The sequence below is a fragment of the Oncorhynchus clarkii genome, chromosome 27 (assembly GCF_045791955.1).
Source record: "Oncorhynchus clarkii lewisi isolate Uvic-CL-2024 chromosome 27, UVic_Ocla_1.0, whole genome shotgun sequence".
Lineage (NCBI taxonomy): Eukaryota > Metazoa > Chordata > Actinopteri > Salmoniformes > Salmonidae > Oncorhynchus > Oncorhynchus clarkii.
The window spans coordinates 5,379,392-5,405,624 of record NC_092173.1 but is presented as its reverse complement, the minus strand read 5'-3'; the positions used below and the strand labels follow the sequence as shown (position 1 = coordinate 5,405,624).

Here is a 26,233-nt window from a genome sequence, read left to right as displayed (position 1 = left end):
CTACCTGGTTAAATAAATGAGAAATATATATATATTTTAAATACCTTTCTTTAATTAAGATGTGTCATCATGATGTAACTCTGTATTTGTGAGCATTGTGACTCCACTCTGTCTATGGCTGTGTTTCAAACTCATAAAAGACACACGCTCATCAATTTACCCTTACCTTATGTCCTTGGCGTAATCTCTGCGGCTATATTTGTCGTCGGTCCAAATGATTAGCCAAACCAGGGAAGTTTGCAACGTAAACCCCTCAGCCCTCATTTTAGTGGACTTTGCGAGTATACAATTATGTTCACTTCGGGCCTGAAACGCACCATAATTCAATTCGCAATGATTGTACAGTACATCCACTAAGAAAAGTCTGCCAAAAGTCAAAACCTCAACGTCAATATGGAGTCAACATACAAGTAAAAACAAATGTAAATAAGTTTGAAATGCACAAACACGTCTCGTAAAACGGATGTTTTTGTTTGTTTAGCTGTTGGAAATGGTAAAAATAAAACATTTTCCTTCTTCAGAAGTTTCAGCTAGGCAGGCTGACGTTGGTTAGCTAATTAATTCGCTAGCTATCATACAGTAGGCGTATATTAATAATGATATAGTTAATATAGGTAAACATACAATCATAATTGACTGTGACACATATAATGCACCAATAAGCTACCTGTGGCTGAAAACACAGCTGACGAGTGACGAATTTCCAGGCAAGGAAGGTCCATTTCAAAATCATTCCTTCCTCCCTCGCCCTGCAAGTGTATACTCGTCAGACGTCATGATACATCATCAGAAGTCCACTAAATGTGAGGGCTGAGGGGAGGAATGCAGCCTATGTCTAGTATATGTGCTGCACATAGATATAGAAAATGACCTCTAGACATGATGAGCCTCTGCCTTTCAGGTCTCCCAGAGATCACGTTTGCGGTGGGCTGAATTATGACGTTCTAGATTACACTTGCTGTGAAAGAGTACTGCATAAAGAGGCGCGGCTGTCTTGCTGTGGAAACAGGGTCTTTAACCTCACCCAGGCGTCCTGTTGTGAAGGTGAGATAGACAGAGTCATATCTCCTATCAGTATCCCATGGCATCTACAGTATTCACTCAAACCTGGTAACTGTGAAAAGTTATTTTCTCAGCACCTCCCAAGTTTTCTTTCAATATGTGTTTATCTGTTATTCAATCGATGCAGGTCAGGTGACTCTTAATGTGAGCCAGCTGGTGTCAGATTGCTGTGGGTGTCAGGCCTATGACCCACTCAACCAGCTGTGCTGTGACTCTCAGATCCTAACCAGGACCCAACCCCATTCCAAGTGTTGCGGAAAAGGTCAGCGAGATCAGGTCTATTCACATCTATTGATGTCATCATCGATTATGTAGTTGTGTTTGTTTTATTCTTCACAAAGGCATAAACAGAGATGTTGTCGTGGTGTGCATTTTAGACTTTGCTCTCAAACTGTCTTTCCAATAGAGGTCGGGTCCTCTCCTTGTTCGGGCGGCGCTCGGCGTCGCCGGTCTTCTAGCCATCATCGAAACACTTTTCATTTTCCATGTGTTTTGTCTTGTTTTTCCTCACACCTGGTTTCAATTCCCTCAATCATTTGTTGTGTATATAACCCTCTGTTCCCCTCATGTCTTTGTGTGAGATTGTTTGTTTATTGTAAGTGCTTGTGCACGTGTTGTTTGGTGCGTGACGGGTTTTTGCACCCAATTATGTTGTTATTTTTATGCCGTGGGTTTTACTGTTAAACTGCTCCGGCTATTGCCAAGTTCAGCTCTCCTGCGTCTGACTTCCCTGCCATCGATTACGCACCCCTTACACCTGTCTGCTCCGAAAACTGTTTGGGAGATGTTTCCCAATTTCCCACCTGCACCTCACGGCTTCTATGCTCACTCCCCGTCACAATGTCAAGACCGTTAGACTTGAGCACTTGAAAGCCCTTCAGTCGTTTAAACAGTACATCTGATCAATCCTTATGACCTGTTCCGCAGACCTTTACGATGAAGACCACCAGCTCTGCTGTGGAAATGTCGTTAAAGGAAAGAAGGTCCTGACCAAAATGTCCGTTCACCACCAGTGCTGTGGAGACCACCAGTTTGACCAGCGAAGCCACTGCTGCTGCTTCGATTCTGAACCACTCTCTCCAGAGCCTCTCAATGCAAGCTGCTGTGCATCATCAGGGTCTAATGTTAGTAAAAAAGGAAACCTACTGGTTTTGTGTGGTTGTAATGAAACTTCACGTTATGATAGTTTGTCATCTTTGTGTGTGTTTTGTTCTTTCTTTTTTTTCCCCCCAGCACTTGGGAATTGCTCCGACTTCTCCGAAATGGTAAGGTTGCCTTTGGCCTTCAACCATACACTGAACCTCATGTTTCACTTTCTTTATTCAATGTTCAATTCAACCATTTCATTAACAGTCAAGTTTGAATATAATATAATTGATGTCCAATGGCTAAAAGCCACAATGGGATGGCATCCATTTTAAATGATGCAACATCATTAAGATGCAAATAAAAACACCCACTTACATGTCCGTTTTTCCAAATGTTCTTTAATATTTACTGAACATCTGCAGGTGTCAGATATTGCTTTATTTTTCCTTGTGGGTTTTGCCTTTTGGCATTGGTCTGCCAACAAGCACATTGACACTGAGATAACCTCCAATGGGCACTTTAACTGTAAAGGTTTGCCTGTAGAACAAGTGTGGTGGAATAATTAGAAACATGATAGATTGTTTTATTTTTTAAATAATATTTTTAACTATGCTTGTATGTGTGTATTTGTATACATTTCTACTGTATGTTTATGGTCTGTTAATGTATTTATGTGCATGTGTTGTATGGCATCTAATTGTGGGTGTGCGTGGGTGTGCACTGTGCATGTGGATCCTTTGAAATTAATGTCTTCCCCTGGTAAACTGTGGAGGCAGATGCAATGACAAACAAATAGTTTAACTTTCCCAGTTTATAGACTTCCTGTACATTACCCATTACCTTGCTCTGAGCTGCACTTCCTGCAGAGGTCCTCCCCACTCTGTCTTTTTCTCCATCTGCCTCCAGTATGTCAGGGAAACAGCCCTGTGGTCTAGGTGCCTGTTTCAACCCAACAACAGAACGTTGCTGTGTGAACCCTACATCTCTCCAGGGACAAAGTTACTCCCACGAGCAGACCTGCTGTGAGGGAACACTACGCCACACCCCATGTAAGACAGTATACACGCGCAGACAGAGAAGCACACGCGATGGAGACATTATTAAATCTATAATGAAAAATAAAATATAAAATCTTAAATGAGACACGTGTGTGAGTTCTTGTGGAAGATTAGGTGCTCTACCACGAAAATAAGATAATGTTCTCTGAGTGCCAATGACGTGGAGGCACCTCTGATTCAGAGGGGTTGGGTTAAATGAGGAGGACACATTTTGGTTGAATGCATTCAGTTGTGCAACTGACTAGGTATCCACTTCCCCACAAACCACACATGGGAGGAAACAGCATTAAACAGCTGTTTTATATCATCAGTCGAATCACCCAATCTCTGCAAATTCTGGGGGTTTTCACAAAGGCATATTGCATCATATGTAGGTGAAAAAGCAGTCCATATGTGTAACAGATGACCCGTTTTGTTCAGCAATCATCGCACTGTATTGTATGGATGCTGATTTTACAGTATGTACAGTAAATGCTGCCAGGTTAGACAGATTATTTACCAGTCTTGATCTGATCATCACCACCATCCCCATCTCTGTCCTTCCTATCTCTCTAACCAGATCTCTACAATGGTGCTAGCTGTGGCTCTCAGGTTTACAATCCAGACAGTAAAATCTGCTGTGCCGGGAAGCTGTCCAATAGGGTGCTTGGAAAAAACCTGGTAAGTCCATTAGCCCACAGAGCTCACAGGCCTACAGCTGAAGCTTAGTTCACTGAACCTCCTCCACTACATAAACATCAGTTCTCCTCATCTCAGTAAAATTGAAGTTAAACAGCTAAATCTTCCATACGCTTGTTGAGTTGTTGTTTGTCAAGGCATAAAGACAATGCTGTACAGCACAGGGATGTATCTGTGTATTTGTACATTTTTAAATGGTCAAAATAACTAAAAAGTGGCATTTTAAGGCAAGGCTGACACTATACGTTGTCCACAGACCCATTTCAGTCCACTCAGAATGTTTACACAGGGCCCCCGTGGGAAGAGGGTGTCTCTATACTCAAGGCCAATTTTCTAGAGGGCTGCTTGATCTAAAAGTCTGCCAGGGAGAAACTCTGCCCCGTGATTTACCAGTAACAATAACTATTTGTGGTGTTTGCTTTACTTGGGCTCTATGCGGTACCATGTCAGTTCTGACAGCACATTTAGTTCTGTAAGCCCCACCCTGCAACCAGTTGAGAGTAGAGCAGCTCCTCTTTTGTGTGAGAGTGTTTCAGACGACGGATAACTAGAGGTCTCTTTTCTAACGCTTAGCACTGTTGGTAGAGGATGAGTGCACAGGTCCCCTGGTAAGAAAGTTAGACTCTCTTTTTTGGGTATGTGCATGCCACGGTGTGTCTGCATGTCTGTTATTCATGTTGTGTGTGTGTTGTTGATACCCTGCTGACTGGTGTGTCTCTCTCCCAGTGCTGTGGTACAACTCCGTATGGTGTAGAGGACCGAGGGGTGTTGTGCTGTAACCAGACCTTGCACTGTGAGGTGGAGGATGGGTACCAGTGCTCCCCAGGTGGCCACTTGTATCTGCCATCCCGTGACATGGTGTGTGGCTCACGAGTTCATCTGAACGATCCAGGCAAACACTGCTGTGGGGAGGAGACATACTACCCTTGGAATGAAATCTGCTGCAACGGACACAAGTGAGCTGCACTGTAGTGTGGAAACTGTAGGGAGTTGAACCTAGCCAGGATTCTTCTTTGCTCATACAAGAGTAATAAAGGCCTAGTGCACCATTTATTTAATTTTAAATTAAAAAATATATATATATTTTATTGTGATTTTTCAAGCGGTGCTACAGCACCCTCAGCATCCCTACTTCCCGCGGCTATGGGAGGAAGCTGGTTGATGGTTCTTTGGGATTTTAGGAACAGTACTAATGTATTTTTTATTTAAACTGTGTTTATTATTGACTGAAGTCTGTTAATTGGAAATACGTAAACATTTATCATGACCTGACAGACTGGAAATATATAGATATATTTATTTTGTATGTATTTTACCCCTCATTCCACTTCCCCCCACAATTTCGATCTTGTCTCATTGGGTTTCACACGCTGATCTAAATTCTCTAGAGAACAAGTGGAAACGTGGGCGAACACATAACAAACAATGCTCTAATGTGAAAAGGCTCAGACACGGTCATTCAAACTGTGGGTAGCAACCTGTAGTGCTTTCCCCAAGAACTTGCCTGGCAGTCTGAATTTTTGATACCATTACTCAATACTTTGGTCAAGAAATAAGCGGGAGGTCTGTGCAGTGCAGTTGTGAGTGACGCACTTGAATCTACTTTTGTTTGAAACAAAATAAATTCAACTACACTTTTGTTTCATCACAAAACTGGAGAGCAAGCTCTGTCTGGTGATGTCCACAAAGCTTATTACATGGTCAAGCAAGAATGTTTCCGACTACTAAACAACTAATGATTTAGAACCATAGAGAGTTACCGCAAGTTGCAAAGAAAACAAGAGCTGACTTCACTATTTCAGTGCCATTGCGACTTCAACATTTCAGCATCAGCAAATCACCTCTGCCTAGTCTAATACAGTGACAACTAAAAGATCTATGGTCTATGACACTGTCAATTTTTACCTGGCTAAAATGCTTGCTTGCTAGCCTAACTTCCTTTCGTGGGCAACGTTAGCTAGTTAACATTAGCCTTCTACATCTAGCTACATATTGAACTTCCATCCTCTCAGGCCAGGGGCACAACAATGAATTAATTAATGGGTGGATCAGAATCACCGTTATAATCATTGGCCAGTACGGAGAATTAAGTAAAACCACAAGTCCAAATCCCTATCTTCATCCATGACTAATTTAGCAAAGGGACAATTTCAGTTAGCTAGCCACCAGAGGACAACAACACAAAGAGATGCAACAATTGAAATAGTTTGTCAACAATGTATTTATTTTTATTTGATGTGATAAGAGTGAAGCCAAATCCAAACTTGTTTCCTTTGACACTCTGTTTTGGTGCACCAGGAACATTCACAGTTGAGCTCACTCAGTGTAGCTCAATGTTGGGCTATTATTTTATACTTTTTTTTTTATCAAGCGAGGCCAAGTGCTCAACGGTTTCCCTTGCATCTAATGCTATACGTGGCAACGATGTCATACTCTTTATGACCTGACAGCATCAGATAGATGGCCGACAGACAGAGGGGCTCTGTTTCGCTCTTTCGGATGCTTTCTCCGGTGAGATACATTCAGCCTCTTGCTAATTGAAGGAAAATTATAAAAACAAAAAGAGAGATTTTTTTCTTGGTACATTTTTTGGGGGAAGCCTGGCTTCCCATGGCATCCATGAATACATGCTACTGGTCATCTCTCTTCATTGCTCAATCTGTCGATTTCAAGTAATCAATTGGCTGAAACTCATTTTTATAGCTAGAACTCTCCAGATCCCATTTCCTTGAGAGCTATTCATCGAAATAGAATGGGTAAAATCTAATCAATGATAAATAATCATCAGTACATATGGCTCTGATCTCACCCAACATGACAGCACAACAGGAACCAAATTCTGAGAGATGATATGGACTCTTTTGATATAGAGAGATCAAATATTTTTCTCTGCCCAGACACAGGGGGAACAAGTCCTGCTGCGGAGTCAAGGCTTATGACCCTAGCTGTGACCAGGTGAAGTGCTGTGCAGGGACTCTGTACGACCTGCAGTTTCAGGACAGACTCTCAGAGGAAGCCCAGTGCTGTGGGAGTGTCCTGATGGAGGCCGGCTCCACCCAGACCTGCTGCTCTGCCCCAGGGCTAGACCTGCTCTATCCTACCCAGCCAGGGTTCACCTGCTGTGGGCACCGCTACCCCAACTCATCCCTGTGGTCCTGCTGCGCCGGGGTCCTGCACCCAAGGCCTGAACCACACAACACCACCAAGAACGTGATTCCAGGTCAGTGGGAACCGGATACAATCCAAACTTGATACCCATTTTTCATCCATACATGATTTATCTCTGAAATGTCTCCGAAAAACCTACCTACAGGGCAGACGAGTGCTATGAAGATTCTATATGTTATTCATGTGGTCCTTTGTAGCTCAGTTGGTAGAGCGTGGCGCTTGTAATGCTGGGGTAGTGGGTTTGATTCCTAGGACCACCCATATGTAAAAATGCACTCTTGACTAAGTTTATTTTGGATAAAAGCGTCCCCTAAATGGCATACATGCATAAGATAAAGGGGATGTCATTTTAGGGCTCCCTGCCTGGAGTCTCTCTGTCCATTTGATTAGACTGTTGTTCATTATCCTCAGGACCCAGGCTTCTACCACTGGGGGATCTGAAGACTGAAGTCCTGTGTCAGAGCAAAGGTAAGGCCTCCAGTTTGAAGCACAAGATGACAGGAAACATTACTCAATACTTTGACCTTTAGCAAGAGCATTGGGAAGCCCTTGAATCTACTTTTGTGGGAAGTACTTGAATCCCTTTGGGAAGCACTTAGACTAATTGATTTACAGTAGCTTCACAACACTGATCTAAAGTGTGTGTGTGTGTGTGTGTGTCTCAGTTCTGGTAGGGACAGTGGAGAGTGTGTCTGTGAAGATGAATGAGCGGTCCATCGTGATGGTGAACGCCATGTACATGCAGGCCTCGCGTGGCCATGTCAGCGCCATGGCTTCCCCTCACTACCTCACATTACCCGACCACTGCAGCTCCCCTGAACTGGTGCCGGGCAACACTTACATCTGGGTGAAAAATAATTACTCAGACACCATTCGTTTCATCTCTGATCTCAGCGATCATTCCTCCCCTCTTCATTCCATCCTCTCCAGGTGCTCAAAATGATACTTTTAACCTTGTTTTGAGGCAATACAGTGTTTTGTTCACAATTACATTGCTTACAAAAAATGTCTTTAAAACAAAACCCGTCTATTTTGGGTTCTGATGGGGTAGGACAGATGAACTAAGCTCATGAGGCATACGTTATATTCTTCAAGAGTCCATTTGTATATAATTCATTTAAAACTCAAACAAAAATGTATGTGGATGATGACCCATTTAAGATATCAGTATATCTAAGCTATTTTTATTTGCTTACAAAAAACACCAACCATGTTTATGATATCTCATGAGTCATATCTCAGGATGAGTCATATCTCAGGATAAGTCATATTTGATTATGTTTGTCTGGGTAGTGGTTTTCTGTTATATTATCGCAAACGGTCCTTTAATGTTAATGCAATATTTTCTTAATAATGTCTATTCCATACTGAAGCTATTTACTCACTGAAACCCTTTGTTCAATGTGACACTAACATCATTGGCGTGAATCTGTCTGTGAAGTGATTGCACCACATTGTGAAACGGCAGGAAATAAGCCTATTTTCTAACCAAGCAATTGTGTGTAGGTGTGTGACTTCACCATGACCTCGTGACTTTTTCGACATTGTGTTACGTTACAGCCTTATTCTAAAATGCATTCAATTGTTCCCCCCCCCCCTCCCCCCTCCCCCCCTCTCCCCTTAAATATGACATTTACATAAGTACTCGGACCCTTTACTAAGTACTTTGTCGAAGCACCTTTGGCAGAGCGATTACAGCCTCGAGACTTGTTGGGTAATGACGCTACAAGCTTGGAACACCTGCATTTGGGGAGTTTCTCCCATTCTTCTCCGCAGGTCCTCTCGAGCTCTGTCAGGTTGGACGGACAGCTGTTATCAGTCAACATTCATTTGCTTTTTCATCTGAAATCGGTATGCTTTTGACAAGGCACACTTGTCAGAGAAGACAGAGGAGCATCTGTCAACATAGCAACCGTCACAAGAATTGTTCAAAAGTTTAATAAAGGACTATTCTAATAAATGAAGATACACCAAACTCAGATATTGACTGAGATATATCACATAAAACATTGTCCTGCCACAGACAAATAAGATCCTTGCTGATCCTCTCTTTTAGTTGTGACTATTGTACAAGGCTGGGTGGGAGGCCACAGCCATGCTGGCGCCTGCATGACAACAGAACTACTGTATGAAAGACAACGTAGAGTTGGCTCAGTTCCATTCCACATAAAAAAAAACATCAAACAAAGCTGTCCAGTTACAGGGCAAACAATTGTATACACTGCAAACACATTATAGTGTTATAATTTTAGTGTTCCTGAACATTGTGCTGAAAATAATGGAAGGATTGAAGAAAGCGATAGGATATTTTAGTGGAGCCTCAGAAACCACAATGAAATGACTGCATATCAAAACAATAGGTTGACACCGGTGCCAAACAATTGCTTGAAACTGTGAGCGAGAAATTGCATCTTTCATATGCTTCCTTCCAGGCTCTTGTCGTGGGAAGATGGTCCAAGTCCTTGGACACATTCCCAGTTAACCACACAGTTCTAAAGTGGACCAGACAGCCTCTTCCTGTATGAAGCTCTGACCGAAAGTGTCTCAAAGTAAGCCAAACGTGGCACTATTGTAACACAGCAGATCTATGCTCTCTAATGGCCTACACAAAGAAAATGTCATGTTATGAGCACCACATATATTTTGTTTCACACAAATGGTTTAAAACAGAACATGGACAGAAACGCATAAGCTTACATGTCAAATGTCATTTCATCCTATTTTAGAGACTAATGAAAATACTGTATCCTATCACTACTGTGTGTAGGGGGAAAGCATATGGCCACTATCCCTTGAATAAATTCAGGGACAAGAGGCTAATTTGAGCTGGCGAGGGTTATAAACGGACAATAAAGTGATTATTAAAGACATAAAGAGAAGCTGTGTTAATAAAGAAGTAAGTTCACTGACAGCAGGCTGGAGAGTTAGGTCGTAAACATACACACCTCAGATGCTGTCGAAGACTCAGTCTACTTACTCAACACTCTTAGAAAAAAGGGTTACAAAAGGGTTCTTCGCCTGTCCCCATAGGAGAACCCTCAGTGGAAAGGGTTCTACATGGAACCCAAAAACGGTTCTACCTGGAACCAAAAAGGGTTCTTCTATGGGGACAGCCGAATAACCCTTATTGGTTCTAGATAGCACCTTTGTTTTCTAAGCGTGTATAGGAAAGCAGTCGACATACACACCTCAGATGCTGTCGAAGAAAGACTAAGTCTAATTACTCTACTTGCAAGGTGTGTGTCAAAGCATCTATTAGGAAAACAGTATAACAGAGACTCAATTTGGATGAATGATCTCCAAATGATCTGATAAAAGGAGGAACTTCAGCATAGCTTGGGAATGACTATCCAGAAGAATGAGGTGGGGTTGACTTGCTGACGGAAAGAAACTTAACACAGCATTTGCACTTCTTCTCGACATCCCCTTCGGGATGCACTTTTTCAACAATGGCCTTTTCAGGGATGATTGGAATGGTGTGGTTTCTGAGATTAAGTTTCAAAATCGTATAAAAGTGACCTGACATGTTTAAGCAATAAGGTTTGAGGAAGTGTGGTATATGGCCAATATACCACAGCTAAGGGCTGTTCTTACACACAACTCAAAGCAGAGTGCCTGGACACAGCCCTTAGCCGTGGTATATTGGCCATATATCACAAACCACCAAGGTGCCTTATTGCTATTATAAACTGGTTACCAATGTAATTAGAGCAGTAAAAATAAATGTTTTGTTATACCTGTGATACACGGTCTGATATACCACGCCTGTCAGGTTTTGGGATGATGACCCCATCCACTGCAGAGGGCAAAGCCCTCCTGTAACGCTCTGGGTGTCGTGGGTGTGGAGTCAGACGCAGGAAACAGAGAGTTCACAACTGTGCTATTTAATGCACTCACGAAACACTGGGTGCTCAAAAACAAATGCCCCAAACACGGGGGACAAAAACAGTCCAGCAGAATACACGACCAGGAACAAACACGGGGGCGAAAACAGTCCAGCAGAATACACGACCAGGAACAAACACGGGGGACGAAAACAGTACAGCAGAATACACGACCAGGAACAAACACGGGGGACAAAAACAGTCCAGCAGAATACACGACCAGGAACACACACGGGGGACGAAAACAGTCCAGCAGAATACACGACCAGGAACAAACACGGGGGACGAAAACAGTCCAGCAGAATACACGACCAGGAACAAACACGGGGGACGAAAACAGTACAGCAGAATACACGACCAGGAACAAACACGGGGGACGAAAACAGTACAGCAGCATACATGACCAGGAACAAACACAGGGGATGAAAACAGTCCAGCAGAATACATGACCAGGAACAAACACGGGGGACGAAAACAGTCCAGCAGAATACACGACCAGGAACAAACACGGGGGACGAAAACAGTACAGCAGAATACACGACCAGGAACAAACACGGGGGACGAAAACAGTCCAGCAGAATACACTACCAGGAACAAACACGGGGGACGAAAACAGTCCAGCAGAATACACGACCAGGAACAAACACGGGGGACGAAAACAGTCCAAGAACAGTACAGCAGAATACACGAATACACGACCAGGAACAAACACGGGGGACGAAAACAGTCCACAGCAGAATACACGACCAGGAACAAACACGGGGGACGAAAACAGTACAGCAGAATACACGAATACACGAGGAACAAACACGGGGGACGAAAACAGTCCAGCAGAATACACGACCAGGAACAAACACGGGGGACGAAAACAGTCCAGCAGAATACACGACCAGGAACAAACACGGGGGACGAAAACAGTACAGCAGAATACACGACCAGGAACAAACACGGGGGACGAAAACAGTCCAGCAGAATACACGACCAGGAACAAACACGGGGGACGAAAACAGTACAGCAGAATACACGACCAGGAACAAACACGGGGGACGAAAACAGTCCAGCAGAATACCTGACCAGGAACAAACACGGGGGACGAAAACAGTCCAGCAGAATACCTGACCAGGAACAAACACGGGGGATGAAAACAGTACAGCAGAATACACGACCAGGAACAAACACGTTTGTCTACTACCTACACGAAGGTTACAATAATTAATCCCGCACAAAGAAACAGGCTGTCTAATAAAGCCCAACTAATTACTAACATACAGGTGCTAACAATAAACATACAAAGAGTGGGAGGAAAAGGAAATCAGTGGCAGCTAATAGGCCGGCGACGACGACCGCCGAGCGCCACCCGAACGGGAAGGGGAGCCACCCTCGGTCGAACTCGTGACACCTCCTGGTAATCTACAGCCTGCTGGGCTGCTCTGCCATCCTCTTCTTCAACCTCTTCCTGGAGAGGGTCATCACCATGTTGGGCTTCCTCGTGCGATGGTGCCACCGGAGGAGAACACACAACAGCAGGCTATGGGGCAACAGTAACCAACCCGAGGGTGGAGGAGAGGAAAGAGACATGGAGGGTGGAAAAGATGGGTGGAGGCCCTCTGTGTATTCTGTCACTCTCACACTTGTTGATGCTACCCTGGTGTGTGGCGTGTGGTGCTTCCACACTTTACTCTGCCATGGAGGGCTGGAGCTACATCGTGTCCCTGTAATTCTGCTTCGTGGCCTTCAGTAGGATGGGCTTCAGGGACCTGGTGAGCAGCCAGGAAGAATCCTACCGAGGAGCCCCCAGGGAAGACCAACAATAGCATATAGCAAACAATTTATACAAAGGAAAGTTATAGACTCGTTCATATTCGATTAGTTCTGCAATGGATAAACACAATTTGGCACAAATCAGCCAATTACAAAACCGGGTATTTCTCTTACTGTTTCTCTGGGCCAATAAGGATCTGCGTTTCATTGACCACGTTGAAGCTCATCTCATTACACCACCGTGTGTGAATTACAGGGGAGCCAGTGTGGGCTCAGCTCCCCTGAATAAGACATAAGCAGTGGCAATTTTAGCATGTACATTTTGGTGTGGCAAACTATTTTTTTTAGGGGTGGTGGGGATGCATCCCAGCAAAGCCACTACACAACACAACACTAAACAATACATGAATTGCATTATAACTGTGACAAACGGTGCCCACAAACTGTTAATGGCTACATAAAGCTGTCCCAGCAGCAGAGCTTTCCTTCAGCACCATGGAGTGAATCCTTACCACTGCTACACCTGGCTATCAGCAGGGCCTTGTCTGGCAGCGAAACAGTTCATTCAGCCTCATCTACTGCCTTTTTTAAAAACATAGCTTATATGGCTGACTTGCATAAACAGGTTTCTACTGACAATTGAGATGTACAAACTATGACATAAAGGAACGACGAGCGGATAAAATATAGTCCATAATTTCGATGGAGACTTAAATGAGCGAGCTAGGACGGACGTAGTCAATATAACTATTGGTTCAGCACTTTTGAAATGAACAGCGACAGAATTCAGAACATCTGCCATTCTTACAGTATTCTTTGTGTACATCAATTCAGAATTGTAGGATACATAAAGGGCGCACACAAGCAGACAATGAAAGCTCTTACAATATTCAATGTTTACATTTCTCTAAAACAGGCTATAAGCTACATGTGCACCATCAACTCAGAACAGTAGGGGAAGTTAGGAGGTAGGAAAGGGGCCAAATTATTAGGGTGAGGCACATGGGCTACTAACAGCTTACTACACAACATACAGTACACTTAGTGTTACTTTCTTGGCTAAAGTATGCATATCTCTTTGGCATATTACATCATTTATGCAACAGCATACAATATATTTTTGGACTCACCTAGTTGTGCTGTGCTCACTTGAACAGGAAGGTGGCGCCGCGGTCCTTCTTGTGGGCTCTAGAACAAGGCCCGAATCCCGATTTGGAATTCCGAGTTGGATGACCGTTCAAAATAATTTTCCGTATTTTCCCCGTCGGAGCTAGTTTTATCAAAGTTCCCAGTTGTCTTGAACTCACTGAAGTCTGAGATTTTCCAGATCCGAGTTTCCAGTTGTTTTGAACACGGTATAAATCATGCTGGATTGACAGCATGGCCAATGTATTCAAACTTTTCTGTCCCATGGTGTTACCCCCTTTTTCGTAATATCCAATTTGTAGTTACGATCTTGTCCCATCACTGCCACCCCGCTACGGACTCGGCGAAGGTCGAGAGCCAAGCCGCACTGCTTCTTGACACACTGCTTGTTCAATTTGTGATTTATAACTTGTTGTTTAATGTTTATGGCCAATGGCTGATGAGCACCGATAAGTTTTATTTAGTAACGATAAGTATTGAAAAGGATTTTCCATTAGATTGCCAACTTGATGCATGATGATGACTGCTTGTCAAGCTTGCTAGCTAAGATTTTGAAAGTGTGATGTTGACATGATCAGTCCAATAAAAGCTACGGTAGATATAATGTGATTTGACGTCGTTTTATCTGTGGCCAATGACCTTGAGCCTTCTTGGATGAGCACTTCTAATGTAACTCTATGGCAGCACCCAAGGGGCTTGAACTTTCTAGCTCTCCGCGTAGATGTTGCGGTGATGTAGTGGCCCGATTGAGTGACAGAACACTAAAGAACATTACCAACCCCTACGCTCTGTATTTTCTGCTGGCTGCCCCACCACCACAGAAAGAGCTGAGCTAAGCTGAAACACCTGCATTTTGGAGCTGCCTTACTCAAGACAACAAAAAAGAGACCATGTTAGGTTTACATTGTTTGCAAACTGATATGTGACACGTATTAATGCCAAAATAACACACAAAACAGGCAAAAAAAAGTATTTATACTTAAACATGTGGGGCTCAAAACAGCCTGAATGACGTGTCGCCACTGCATGTCTATATAATTTCCCCTATATTAATTGTAGTTACTAATATTTCTGTATTAGGCCTATCCTATAGCCTGTGTTTTGGTCTGAGTCACTCAAAGAACCTGTCCTGAAAAATTGAGGAGTTAAAAAAATATATATAATGTATACTTTTTTGGCTTTTGCTCAGTCTGATAGGGTGGGCCTGGCAGGGCCTGGCTCCCCAGTGGGTGGGAGGACACTATCTGATGTGAATGTCTGCCATTTTCAGTTCAACCTATAGTAGAATAGGCTTGCCTATATCAACACAATTTTTGGATATGAAAGTCTAACATTGGTTTAAATAGCAATTTAAACCAATGTTATGCTATCATGTCCAAAAATGGTGTTGATATACGCTAGCCCAGCTAATAACACCTCCTTGACAACAAAGATGGCTCAATTGTTGATCTTAATGTCCATATAAATCAAATCAAATTTATTTATATAGCCCTTCGTACATCAGCTGATATCTCAAAGTGCTGTACAGAAACCCAGCCTAAAACCCCAAACAGCAAGCAATGCAGGTGTAGAAGCACGGTGGCTAGGAAAAACTCCCTAGAAAGGCCAAAACCTAGGAAGAAACCTAGAGAGGAACCAGGCTATGTGGGGTTGCCAGTCCTCTTCTGGCTGTGCCGGGTGGAGATTATAACAGAACATGGTCAAGATGTTCAAATGTTCATAAATGACCAGCATGGTCGAATAATAATAAGGCAGAACAGTTGAAACTGGAGCAGCAGCACAGTCAGGTGGACTGGGGACAGCAAGGAGTCATCATGTCAGGTATTCCTGGGGCATGGTCCTAGGGCTCAGGTCCTCAGAGAGAGAGAAAGAAAGAGAGAATTAGAGAGAGCATATGTGGGATGGCCAGTCCTCTTCTGGCTGTGCCGGGTGGAGATTATAACAGAACATGGCCAAGATGTTCAAATGTTCTGTCCTGTCTGGATGACCACATCAGTGACTCAACCCACTCAGGTGACGCACCCCCTCCAGGGACGGCATGAGAGAGCCCCAGTAAGCCAGTGACTCAGCCCCTGTAATAGGGTTAGAGGCAGAGAATCCCAGTGGAAAGAGGGGAACCGGCCAGGCAGAGACAGCAAGGGCGGTTCGTTGCTCCAGAGCCTTTCCGTTCACCCTCCCACTCCTGGGCCAGACTACACTCAATCATATGACCCACTGAAGAGATGAGTCTTCAGTAGAGACTTAAAGGTTGAGACCGAGTTTGCGTCTCTGACATGGGTAGGCAGACCGTTCCATAAAAATTGAGCTCTATAGGAGAAAGCCCTGCCTCCAGCTGTTTGCTTAGAAATTCTAGGGACAATTAGGAGGCCTGCGTCTTGTGACCGTAGCGTACGTGTAGGTATGTACGGCAGGACCAAATCAGAGAGATAGGTAGGAGCAAGCCCATGTAATGCTTTGTAGGTTAGCAGTAAAACCTTGAAATCAGCCCTTGCTTTGACAGGAAGCCAGTGTAGAGAGGCTAGCACTGGAGTAATATGATCAAATTTTTTGGTTCTAGTCAGGATTCTAGCAGCCGTATTTAGCACTAACTGAAGTTTATTTAGTGCTTTATCCTGGTAGCCGGAAAGTAGAGCATTGCAGTAGTCTAACCTAGAAGTGACAAAAGCATGGATTAATTTTTCTGCATCATTTTTGGACAGAAAGTTTCTGATTTTTGCAATGTTACGTAGATGGAAAAAAGCTGTCCTTGAAATGGTCTTGATATGTTCTTCAAAAGAGAGATCAGGGTCCAGAGTAACGCCGAGGTCCTTCACAGTTTTATTTGAGACGACTGTACAACCATTAAGATTAATTGTCAGATTCAACAGAAGATCTCTTTGTTTCTTGGGACCTAGAACAAGCATCTCTGTTTTGTCCGAGTTTAAAAGTAGAAAGTTTGCAGCCATCCACTTCCTTATGTCTGAAACACATTCTTCTAGCAAGGGCAATTTTGGGGCTTCACCATGTTTCATTGAAATGTACAGCTGTGTGTCATCCGCATAGCAGTGAAAGTTAACATTATGTTTTCGAATAACATCCCCAAGAGGTAAAATATATAGTGAAAACAATAGTGGTCCTAAAACGGAACCTTGAGGAACACCGAAATGTACAGTTGATTTGTCAGAGGACAAACCATTCACAGAGACAAACTGATATATTTCCGACAGATAAGATCTAAACCAGGCCAGAACTTGTCCATGTAGATCAATTTGGGTTTCCAATCTCTCCAAAAGAATGTGGTGATCGATGGTATCAAAAGCAGCACTAAGGTCTAGGAGCACGAGGACAGATGCAGAGCCTCGGTCTGATGCCATTAAAATGTAATTTACCACCTTCACAAGTGCCGTCTCAGTGCTATGATGGGGTCTAAAACCAGACTGAAGCATTTCGTATACATTGTTTGTCTTCAGGAAGGCAGTGAGTTGTTGCGCAACAGCCTTTTCTAAAAATTTTTAGAGAAATGGAAGATTCGATATAGGCCGATAGTTTTTTATATTTTCTGGGTCAAGGTTTGGCTTTTTCAAGAGAGGCTTTATTACTGCCACTTTTAGTGAGTTTGGTACACATTCCGTGGATAGAGAGCCGTTTATTATGTTCAACATAGGAGGGCCAAGCACAGGAAGCAGCTCTTTCAGTAGTTTAGTTGGAATAGGGTCCAGTATGCAGCTTGAAGGTTTAGAGGCCATGATTATTTTCATCATTGTGTCAAGAGATATAGTACTAAAACACTTGAGTGTCTCTCTTGATCCTAGGTCCTGGCAGAGTTGTGCAGACTCAGGACAACTGAGCTTTGAAGGAATACGCAGATTTAAGGAGGAGTCCGAAATTTGCTTTCTAATAATCATAATCTTTTCCTCAAAGAAGTTCATGAATTTATCACTGCTAAAGTGAAAGTCATCCTCTCTTGGGGAATGCTGCTTTTTAGTTAGCTTTGCGACAGTATCAAAAAAGAATTTCGGATTGTTCTTATTTTCCTCAATTAAGTTAGAAAAATAGGATGATCGAGCAGCAGTAAGGGCTCTTCGGTACTGCACAGTACTGTCTTTCCAAGCTAGTCGAAAGACTTCCAGTTTGGTGTGGCGCCATTTAGGCTAGGCCAGTCAGACAATAGCATGCATTATTTAGTGTCTTCTACTGTATAGACTTCAGTGGATTCCTGGGGTAGCTGTGCCCTCTACTGGACACTTGGTGAACCTAACCAGACCCGTCAATTTACATGTTGTTACGCCTGTGACAAGGTAGGCTAAATAATGATTCTAAAAACGCTGCAAGACGTTGTAGGCGTAAGATACATGTAGGACAGTCTAAACGTCCATGCAGCCTCATATGCTGAGATATTATTAGGAATACATGTTTCTCCATATACACTGCTCAAAAAAATAAAGGGAACACTAAAATAACACATCCTAGATCTGAATGAATGAAATATTCGTATTAAATACTTTTTTCTTTACATAGTTGAATGTGCTGACAACAAAATCACACAAAACTTATCAATGTAAATCAAATGTATCAACCCATGGAGGTCTGGATTTGGAGTCACACTCCAAATTAAAGTGGAAAACCACACTACAGGCTGATCCAACTTTGATGTAATGTCCTTAAAACAAGTCAAAATTAGGCTCAGTAGTGTGTGTGGCCTCCACGTGCCTGTATGACAACGCCTGGGCATGCTCCTGATGAGGTGGCGGATGGTCTCCTGAGGGATCTCCTCCCAGACCTGGACTAAAGCATCCGGCAACTCCTGGACAGTCTGTGGTGGATGGAGCGAGACATGATGTCCCAGATGTGCTCAATTGGATTCAGGTCTGGGGAACAGGCGGGCCAGTCCATAGCATCAATGCCTTCCTCTTGCAGGAACTGCTGACACACTCCAGCCACATGAGGTCTAGCATTGTCTTGTATTAGGAGGAACCCAGGGCCAACCGCACCAGCATATGGTCTCACAAGGGGTCTGAGGATCTCATCTCGGTACCTAATGGCAGTCAGGCTACCTCTGGCGAGCACATGGAGGGCTGTGCGGCCCCCCAAAGAAATGCCAAAGGATGTTGCAGGCAGCAGAACGTTCTCCACGGCGTCTCCAGACTGTCACGTCTGTCACATGTGCTCAGTGTGAACATGCTTTCATCTGTGAAGAGCACAGGGCGCCAGTGGCGAATTTGCCAATCTTGGTGTTCTCTGGCAAATGCCAAACGTCCTGCACGGTGTTGGGCTGTAAGCACAACCCCCACCTGTGGACGTCGGGCACTCATACCACCCTCATGGAGTCTGTTTCTGACCGTTTGAGCAGACACATGCACATTTGTGGCCTGCTGGAGGTCATTTTGCAGGGCTCTGGCAGTGCTCCTCCTGCTCCTTCTTGCACAAAGGCGGAGGTAGTGGTCCTGCTGCTGGGTTGTTGCCCTCCTACGGCCTCCTCCACGTCTCCTGATGTACTGGCCTGTCTCCTGGTAGCGCCTCCATGCTCTGGACACTACGCTGACAGACACAGCAAACCTTCTTGCCACAGCTCGCATTGATGTGCCATCCTGGATGAGCTGCACTACCTGAGCCACTTGTGTGGGTTGTAGACTCCGTCTCATGCTACCACTAGAGTGAAAGCACCGCCAGCATTCAAAAGAGACCAAAACATCAGCCAGGAAGCATAGGAACTGAGAAGTGGTCTGTGGTTATCACCTGCAGAACCACTCCTTTATTGGGGGTGTCTTGCTAATTGCCTATAATTTCCACCTGTTGTCTATTCCATTTGCACAACAGCATGTGAAATTTATTGTCAATCAGTGTTTCTTCCTAAGTGGACAGTTTTATTTCACAGAAGTGTGATTGACTTGGAGTTACATTATGTTGTTTAAGTGTTCCCTTTATTTTTTTGAGCAGTGTATATCGATGCAGAGAGGAGTCAGTGAGATGGAGAAAGAGATGACTGAATATGAAGAGATTGAGAAAGGCAACACGGTGAAGGAGGAACAAAAGAATGACAAAAGCTAAACGCGTAGTGTCAGACAGAAAGAAGATGGAGCTCAAGATGGCAAAGCTGAAGGTGCAGAACATACTGAACTTGGCCGAGATAGGAGAGGTGACAGTGGAGAGTACTAAGCTGTTAGCTGAGAACGAAAGGAAGAGAGAGATGTTGAAGAAACAGAGAGAAAGCTTAGAGGCAGAGAAAGAAAATCTAGAAGTCAAGATGAGAAAGGTGACAGTGGAGAACAAGAGATTGTGAGCTGGGAATGAAAGGGTGGAGAAGGAGAGGCTGTGAGAGAGGAATGGATGGAATCTCATAAGAGATGGTTTGAAGACAGATTTGGCCAAAGCAGACCTGGAGAGGAATCAGACCTTAGTAGGCTGGAAGGAGGACAGGGGGAGATGGGCCAAGGCCAAGGCTGGCCTACAAATAATCTGGGATCAACAGGGGGAAAGATGGATGAAGGAGAAGGAGGAGATTAAGAGAAGGAGCACACAGGCAGCAGAGGAGTGGATGATTGAACTGAGAGGAAAGGAGAGAGCGATAGAGGCCCTGGAAAGAGAAAAGATGAGGATTCTTTGCCTGCATGGACAAGAGAAGAAGGGATGGGAGATGGAAAAGGGAGAGATGGAAAAGGAAGAGTAGCGGGAGAGAAAGAGTAGAGAAACAGAGAAAATGCAAATGGAAGAAAGACAGATGGGCAATAGAGAAGAGAGATATGGTGGAGAGGGTGAACAAAGCATTCAGGTACAGCACTCCATTTCACCAGTCACAGTTCAGGGAGTTCATAAATCACTTCCTAAGGGTTATACTAGCCCGATTCATCAGATTAAGTAGACTGCATGCTAGAGAATGACTAATAATAATGTCCAAGATCACTGTCTAACATATGAAACAAACAGTTCCCAGAGAGTCGGGGCAAAGAAGGAGAAAAGGGAGAGTCAAGAAATAGAAAAATTGGAGAAGAACAAAGTGAAAGAGCTGCTCAGAGCTACAAAAGCAGAGAGTAAGGAAGAAGTGAAGAAGAAAAAGGAGAGGGTGAAGGCCCACCTGGACGAGGTGGCAAGGAACTATAACGAAAAGAAACAGGGGGAGAAAGAAAGAGAAAATGTGTTGAAAAAGGCACATGGCAAAGAAAATCGAATCGAATCAAATCAAATTTATTTATATAGCCCTTCGTACATCAGCTGATATCTCAAAGTGTTGTACAGAAACCCAGCCTAAAACCCCAAACAGCAAGCAATGCAGATGTAGAAGCACGGTGGCTAGGAAAAACTCCCTAGAAAGGCCAAAACCTAGGAAGAAACCTAGAGAGGAACCAGGCTATGTGGGGTGGCCAGTCCTCTTCTGGCTGTGCCGGGTGGAGATTATAACAGAACATGGCCAAGATGTTCAAATGTTCATAAATGACCAGCATGGTCGAATATTAAGGCAGAACAGTTGAAACTGGAGCAGCAGCACGGTCAGGTGGACTGGAGACAGCAAGGAGTCATCATGTCAGGTAGTCCTGGGGCATGGTCCTAGGGCTCAGGTCAGTTGAAACTGGAGCAGCAGCACGGCCAGGTGGACTGGGGACAGCAATGAGTCATCATGTCAGGTAGTCCTGGGGCATGGTCCTAGGGCTCAGGTCCTCAGAGAGAGAGAAAGAAAGAGAATTAGAATTAGAGAACGCACACTTAGATTCACATAGGACACCGAATAGGACAGGAGAAGTACTCCAGATATAACAAACTGACCCTAGCCCCCCCGACACATAAACTACTGCAGCATAAATACTGGAGGCTGAGACATGGCGTACATCCCAGACCTCAAACTGAAGAAGTCAGAGCAAATACTGTCAGCTGTCAATGGTCAAAAGTTCATTTCTATCGTCTTTCATTTAGTGGAATGCTAGTGGGAAACTAAGATGTGTATTAAATGTGTATGTGGTTACTGGATAATGCAATGTAAGTTAACATTGCTGACATAGTGAATATATTTGAAATAATGGATCTAACTTCTTGAGTGTTGAAAAATGGTTCCCACTACATGGCCAAGCTTTAAAGTCAAAATTGGTTGCATTGTAAAAACAAATGAAGAAAAAAAACAACATTAGATAAAAAATAAAATACATCTGGAAAACAATGTTAAAAGATGTAACAACATGCACATTGAAAAATCTTGTTATTGAGCAGTATAGCAGTATATCTGACCCTAAGGTTTGACATAGGAATGTAGGAATATGTGGTTTGTTTGACACTGTGTGTGTGTAAACAGTAAGCACAGTAAGCACATCCGCCTCTTCTTACCAGCCACCCTGTAGTAGAGGGTCAGAACCTAAGAATCATCTTAAGTGTATGGGTGAGGGCATTCACAGCCGACTGTTCAGACGGGTGAGGCCAAAAAAAAACACACAACATTTTTTATTTGAAAGTGCAATTCTTTACATTCAAATGTATCATCATTTTTATTGTCACCTGAAATTCACATTGTTTCAATTTGATTCATGATTTCTCAGTGGAACAAGCTCATTGATCAATCAATCAAGTAGGAGGAGGAATACATATTTTATACAAACACTACAGTAAACAGGATAGCTAAATGCTTCACATGGCCCCAGCAGCCTAACTACAGTCACAGCCTGCCTAACACCTTGGTGTACGGTGCACATCAACATTTTGAGTGCTCCCTTATTTATTCGCTAGGAGGCATCAGTGTCAAAGAATGCGTCGAGGGGTCCCCCTGCGGAACCAAAAAATACACTACATTTTCCGGTCACATTTGTCAGAGGGACAACAAAATGTACGCGTACCAACTCAAACGGCACTCATAAAACGTACTGCTTTGCCAACTTCAAATATAATCTTCGTACTTTGAGTCGGTAAGTATTTAAGTACGAGTGACTTCCCTTTGCAAGCTATGAACATAAACTAGCTAATGTTAGCTCTACAGCATTGTACTCATACTCTTATAATGTTGGCTAGTTAGCGAATGGGACAACGCAGAGCAACCACAGCTAGCTACAGTAGCTAACTTGTGTCGTTATGAATCTAGTAACTTTTTGTGCACATCATGCCAACATCCCTGTCCTACTTTGTGATTGCAGAGAGTGACAAAAAGTCGAAATGAGACCACACGTTTCTGTGCTTCGTCTCCCGAGAGGACCTGATCCGAATGGCCGCGGATTCGACCCGAACTCACCCCGTTTCATTGCGCTGTGTCCAACTACTATTTCAGCTTCGACTGAAACAGGGACCGACTCAGTCCAAATGAGAGAAGAGCAGCGTGCACGGTCGGTTTTGAGAGAAAGCTTCCTGAGAACGCTCATAGCCATGACCAACAAGCAGGTGCAATTCCACATGTACGAGAGAGTCAAGGTTGAGGCCAAGTTTGGAGCTTCGGACATTGACGTGCTCAACTTCCAAGTTTCAGAACTGCATACCCCCATTGGGGTGCAGAAAGAAGCTCTGCTCAGATGTCAGGATGTAATTTCATATTCCTTTGATCTCTGAACAGTGCTGTTCACCAATTTGTGATGTTCAGTGCTGTTCACTTAATTGTGATGTTTTTGAACAGATGTCCAAGAAATCCGATTTGAACTGTTATTTTTAATATGATTTCGTTTCACATACAGGGTGTTTTGGGGGAGTCTGATAACTGTTCCATTGCTACGCAGGGTGTTCTCTGGCTGAATATGTAGTAAGCTGTTTCCATGTATTATTCTGTTACTTTGAGTATGAGTACTTGCCATTGCCATATGTTGTTTTTTTATGTGGCCAGCCAGGTATTGAGAACACTGATATACAGTCTATGATTAGATTTTTCATCGTTTCCTATTCATTGTACCTCCACTGGAGGGAGATGTCAGCACTGTCTTTGCAACAGACATGTCAGGGGGCTCTTATACCACCAGGTTATCTGACACTCAGCAGTTCTCGGCTGTCCAGTCCATTTCATTAGGAAGAGACGAGGACGCATGTCTGCAGGTGGAATTTGGATTGAATTGTCTGGCAACCTGAAAATCTTGGCATTGTTCCTTGAATATATGACAATGTGGTTCTTGTCTTGTTCCTTCTGATAAGATCTGTTGCTGAGATATGTTTGTTTACCACTGAAGCCTATTACATTGTCAACGGGCATATGCACTTAGTTTTTTTTCTACTTTGAATAAACATTTTGTCACTTGCGTTGAATTTGACAATGTGTTGATTAAGTAGGCCATATGTTGTAGATGAAGGTGTTGGTGATGTCGACGTTATCGTATTCCTTTCACTGAATGAAATATTAACTTTCAGTGGTCACTGGTTGTCCTATAGTTTCAAATTAATCTTTTTATTTTGATAGGACCCTGACACGTTGGCCTACGTTCCAGTATTGTGCCAGTCAGCCCAGATGCTATTGCAACCTCTGGTTTTCTGAGTTAATATGGATGAGAAGAAAGTAGACTTAGCCTAATTGATCTCGACTGCCCAGTCTTTAAGACACTTTTTTAACGCACTATAAATGACTGTGTTTAAGGTCAAAGCTCTTTGCATATGTTGTGTGTGGATCAATGTGACATCTTTAGTTTACACATTTGTCAGTTGAAACTCCTTATGAGTGATCAATAGTGTAGAGTTCGTCATCCTCACAAATTGCCCTTATGAAGAGGCATCAGTAATATTTAATCTTCCTAAAAGGTGTGTTTTGTGTGCGTCTCCAATAAATACTTTTATTGGAATGGCATTAGGCGGTCGGTGTGCAGTGCAGGATCCCTCTGCTGTTGTGCCTGAATGATACTGACCGCTTTGTGGAGACAATCATGATGAGTAATGAGTAAAACCCTGTGACGTCATAGGGCCCTTGTTATTAAATCAGAAAGCCCTCAAGGACGACCAATGTTAATTTCATGTTCCCAGGCAGTGGCAGCAGTGCTCAACTCCCTCCCAGCCCGCACTCTCGATGTGCGTGCCGTCCAAGCTCTGAAAAACAGAAGTGGTCTGAACGTTAATCTCGTTGCAGTAGTGTATCCGCAACTAAGTGATGATACAGCTAGTTGCTGTGTGTACAGTTCGTTTACTGTCTCCTTTGAGTGAGAAGAGTGTGATTGGTCACTTTATGATAATCCTATTTTTGTACTGTGGACTGAGTCTTGTGGTCTGCCTCATTTGTTGCATAGTGGGCACACTGTTTCTCAATGTTATCTACCATTGAGTTTCTCTTTCCTGGATTCTGCTTCTCCCAGTGGAAAAACATCCCTGTGCGCCAGTGTTACAAGAGGAGAGGGGCTGTCACGATGGTACAAGGAATCTGCCCTGTCTAACGCCATCCAACAGGAAGCACATTCCGCTCCTTCCTGTTTGTGGCCCTCTTACTTCCTGTCAAGTGTCTGTGATAACTTACAAAAATACATGGTCACACCCTGCCCCTGCCTATAAAATCCTCCATTAAAACTGTTGGGCAGTTACTTTTAGGGAATGTAGGTGTTTTCCTTCTATGACTGCCTCATAAGGGGTTGACGGATTCAGTTTTTGGTTTAGGAGAGCTGGGGTTGAGAAATTACAATTATTACTCATTACTGGTTAACATAAGGCATGAGGTCGAGGACTCTGTGCATAGAGATACAGTACCAGTCAAAAGTTTGGACACACCTACTCATTCAAAGATTTTTCTTTATTTTTTACTATTTTCTACATTGTAGAATAATAGTGAAGACATCAAGACTATGACATAATACATATGGAATCATGTAGTAACCAAAAAAGTGTTCAACAAATGAAAATATATTTTATATTCTTCAAATCGCCACCTTTTGCCTTTGACAGCTTTGCACACTCTTGGCATTCTCTCAACCAGCTTCATGAGGTAGTCACCTGGAATGCATTTCAATTAACAGGTGTGCCTTCTTAAAAGTTCATTTGTGGAATTTCTTTCCTTCTAAATGCGTTTGAGCTAGTCAGTTGTGTTGTGACAAGGTGGGGGTATACAGAAGATAGCCCTATTTGGTAAAAGACCAAGTCCATATTATGGCAAGAACAGCTCAAATAAGCAAAGAGAAATTACAGTCCACCATTACTTTATGACATGAAGGTCAGTTAATACGGAACATTTCAAGAAATTTGAAAGTTTCTTCAAGTGCATTCGCAAAAACCATCAAGCGCTATGATGAAACTGGCTCTCATGACCGCCACAGGAATTGAAGACCCAGAGTTTCCTCTGCTGCAGAGGATAAGTTCATTACAGTTACCAGACTCAAAAATTGCAGCCCAAATAAAGGCTTCACAGAGTTCAAGTAACAGACACATCTCAACATCAACCGTTCAGAGGAGACCTCGTGAATCAGGCCTTCATGGTCGAATTGCTGCAAAGAAACCATTACTAAAGGACACCAATAAGAAGAAGACTTGCTTGGGCCAATTGCTGCAAAG

At 43.4% G+C, this 26,233-nt stretch overlaps 2 protein-coding genes across 2 annotated transcripts; both read left to right on the top strand.

The window, feature by feature from the left end:
* Positions 1 to 3,058: 3,058 nt before the first annotated feature.
* Positions 3,059 to 10,798, top strand: LOC139386439 (galaxin-like). The gene is made up of 6 exons (XM_071132026.1): positions 3,059 to 3,200; positions 3,769 to 3,869; positions 4,614 to 4,843; positions 6,785 to 7,107; positions 7,467 to 7,523; positions 7,721 to 10,798. Exons 1-6 carry the CDS (start codon positions 3,059 to 3,061, stop codon positions 7,996 to 7,998), a joined length of 1,131 nt encoding a protein of 376 aa, XP_070988127.1. The 3' UTR covers positions 7,999 to 10,798.
* A 12,139-nt stretch (positions 10,799 to 22,937) lies between these two features.
* LOC139386077 (gem-associated protein 7-like) lies at positions 22,938 to 23,511 on the top strand. Its single transcript, XM_071131499.1, has one exon. It carries the CDS (start codon positions 22,952 to 22,954, stop codon positions 23,336 to 23,338), a length of 387 nt encoding a protein of 128 aa, XP_070987600.1. The 5' UTR covers positions 22,938 to 22,951; the 3' UTR covers positions 23,339 to 23,511.
* Positions 23,512 to 26,233: the final 2,722 nt, after the last annotated feature.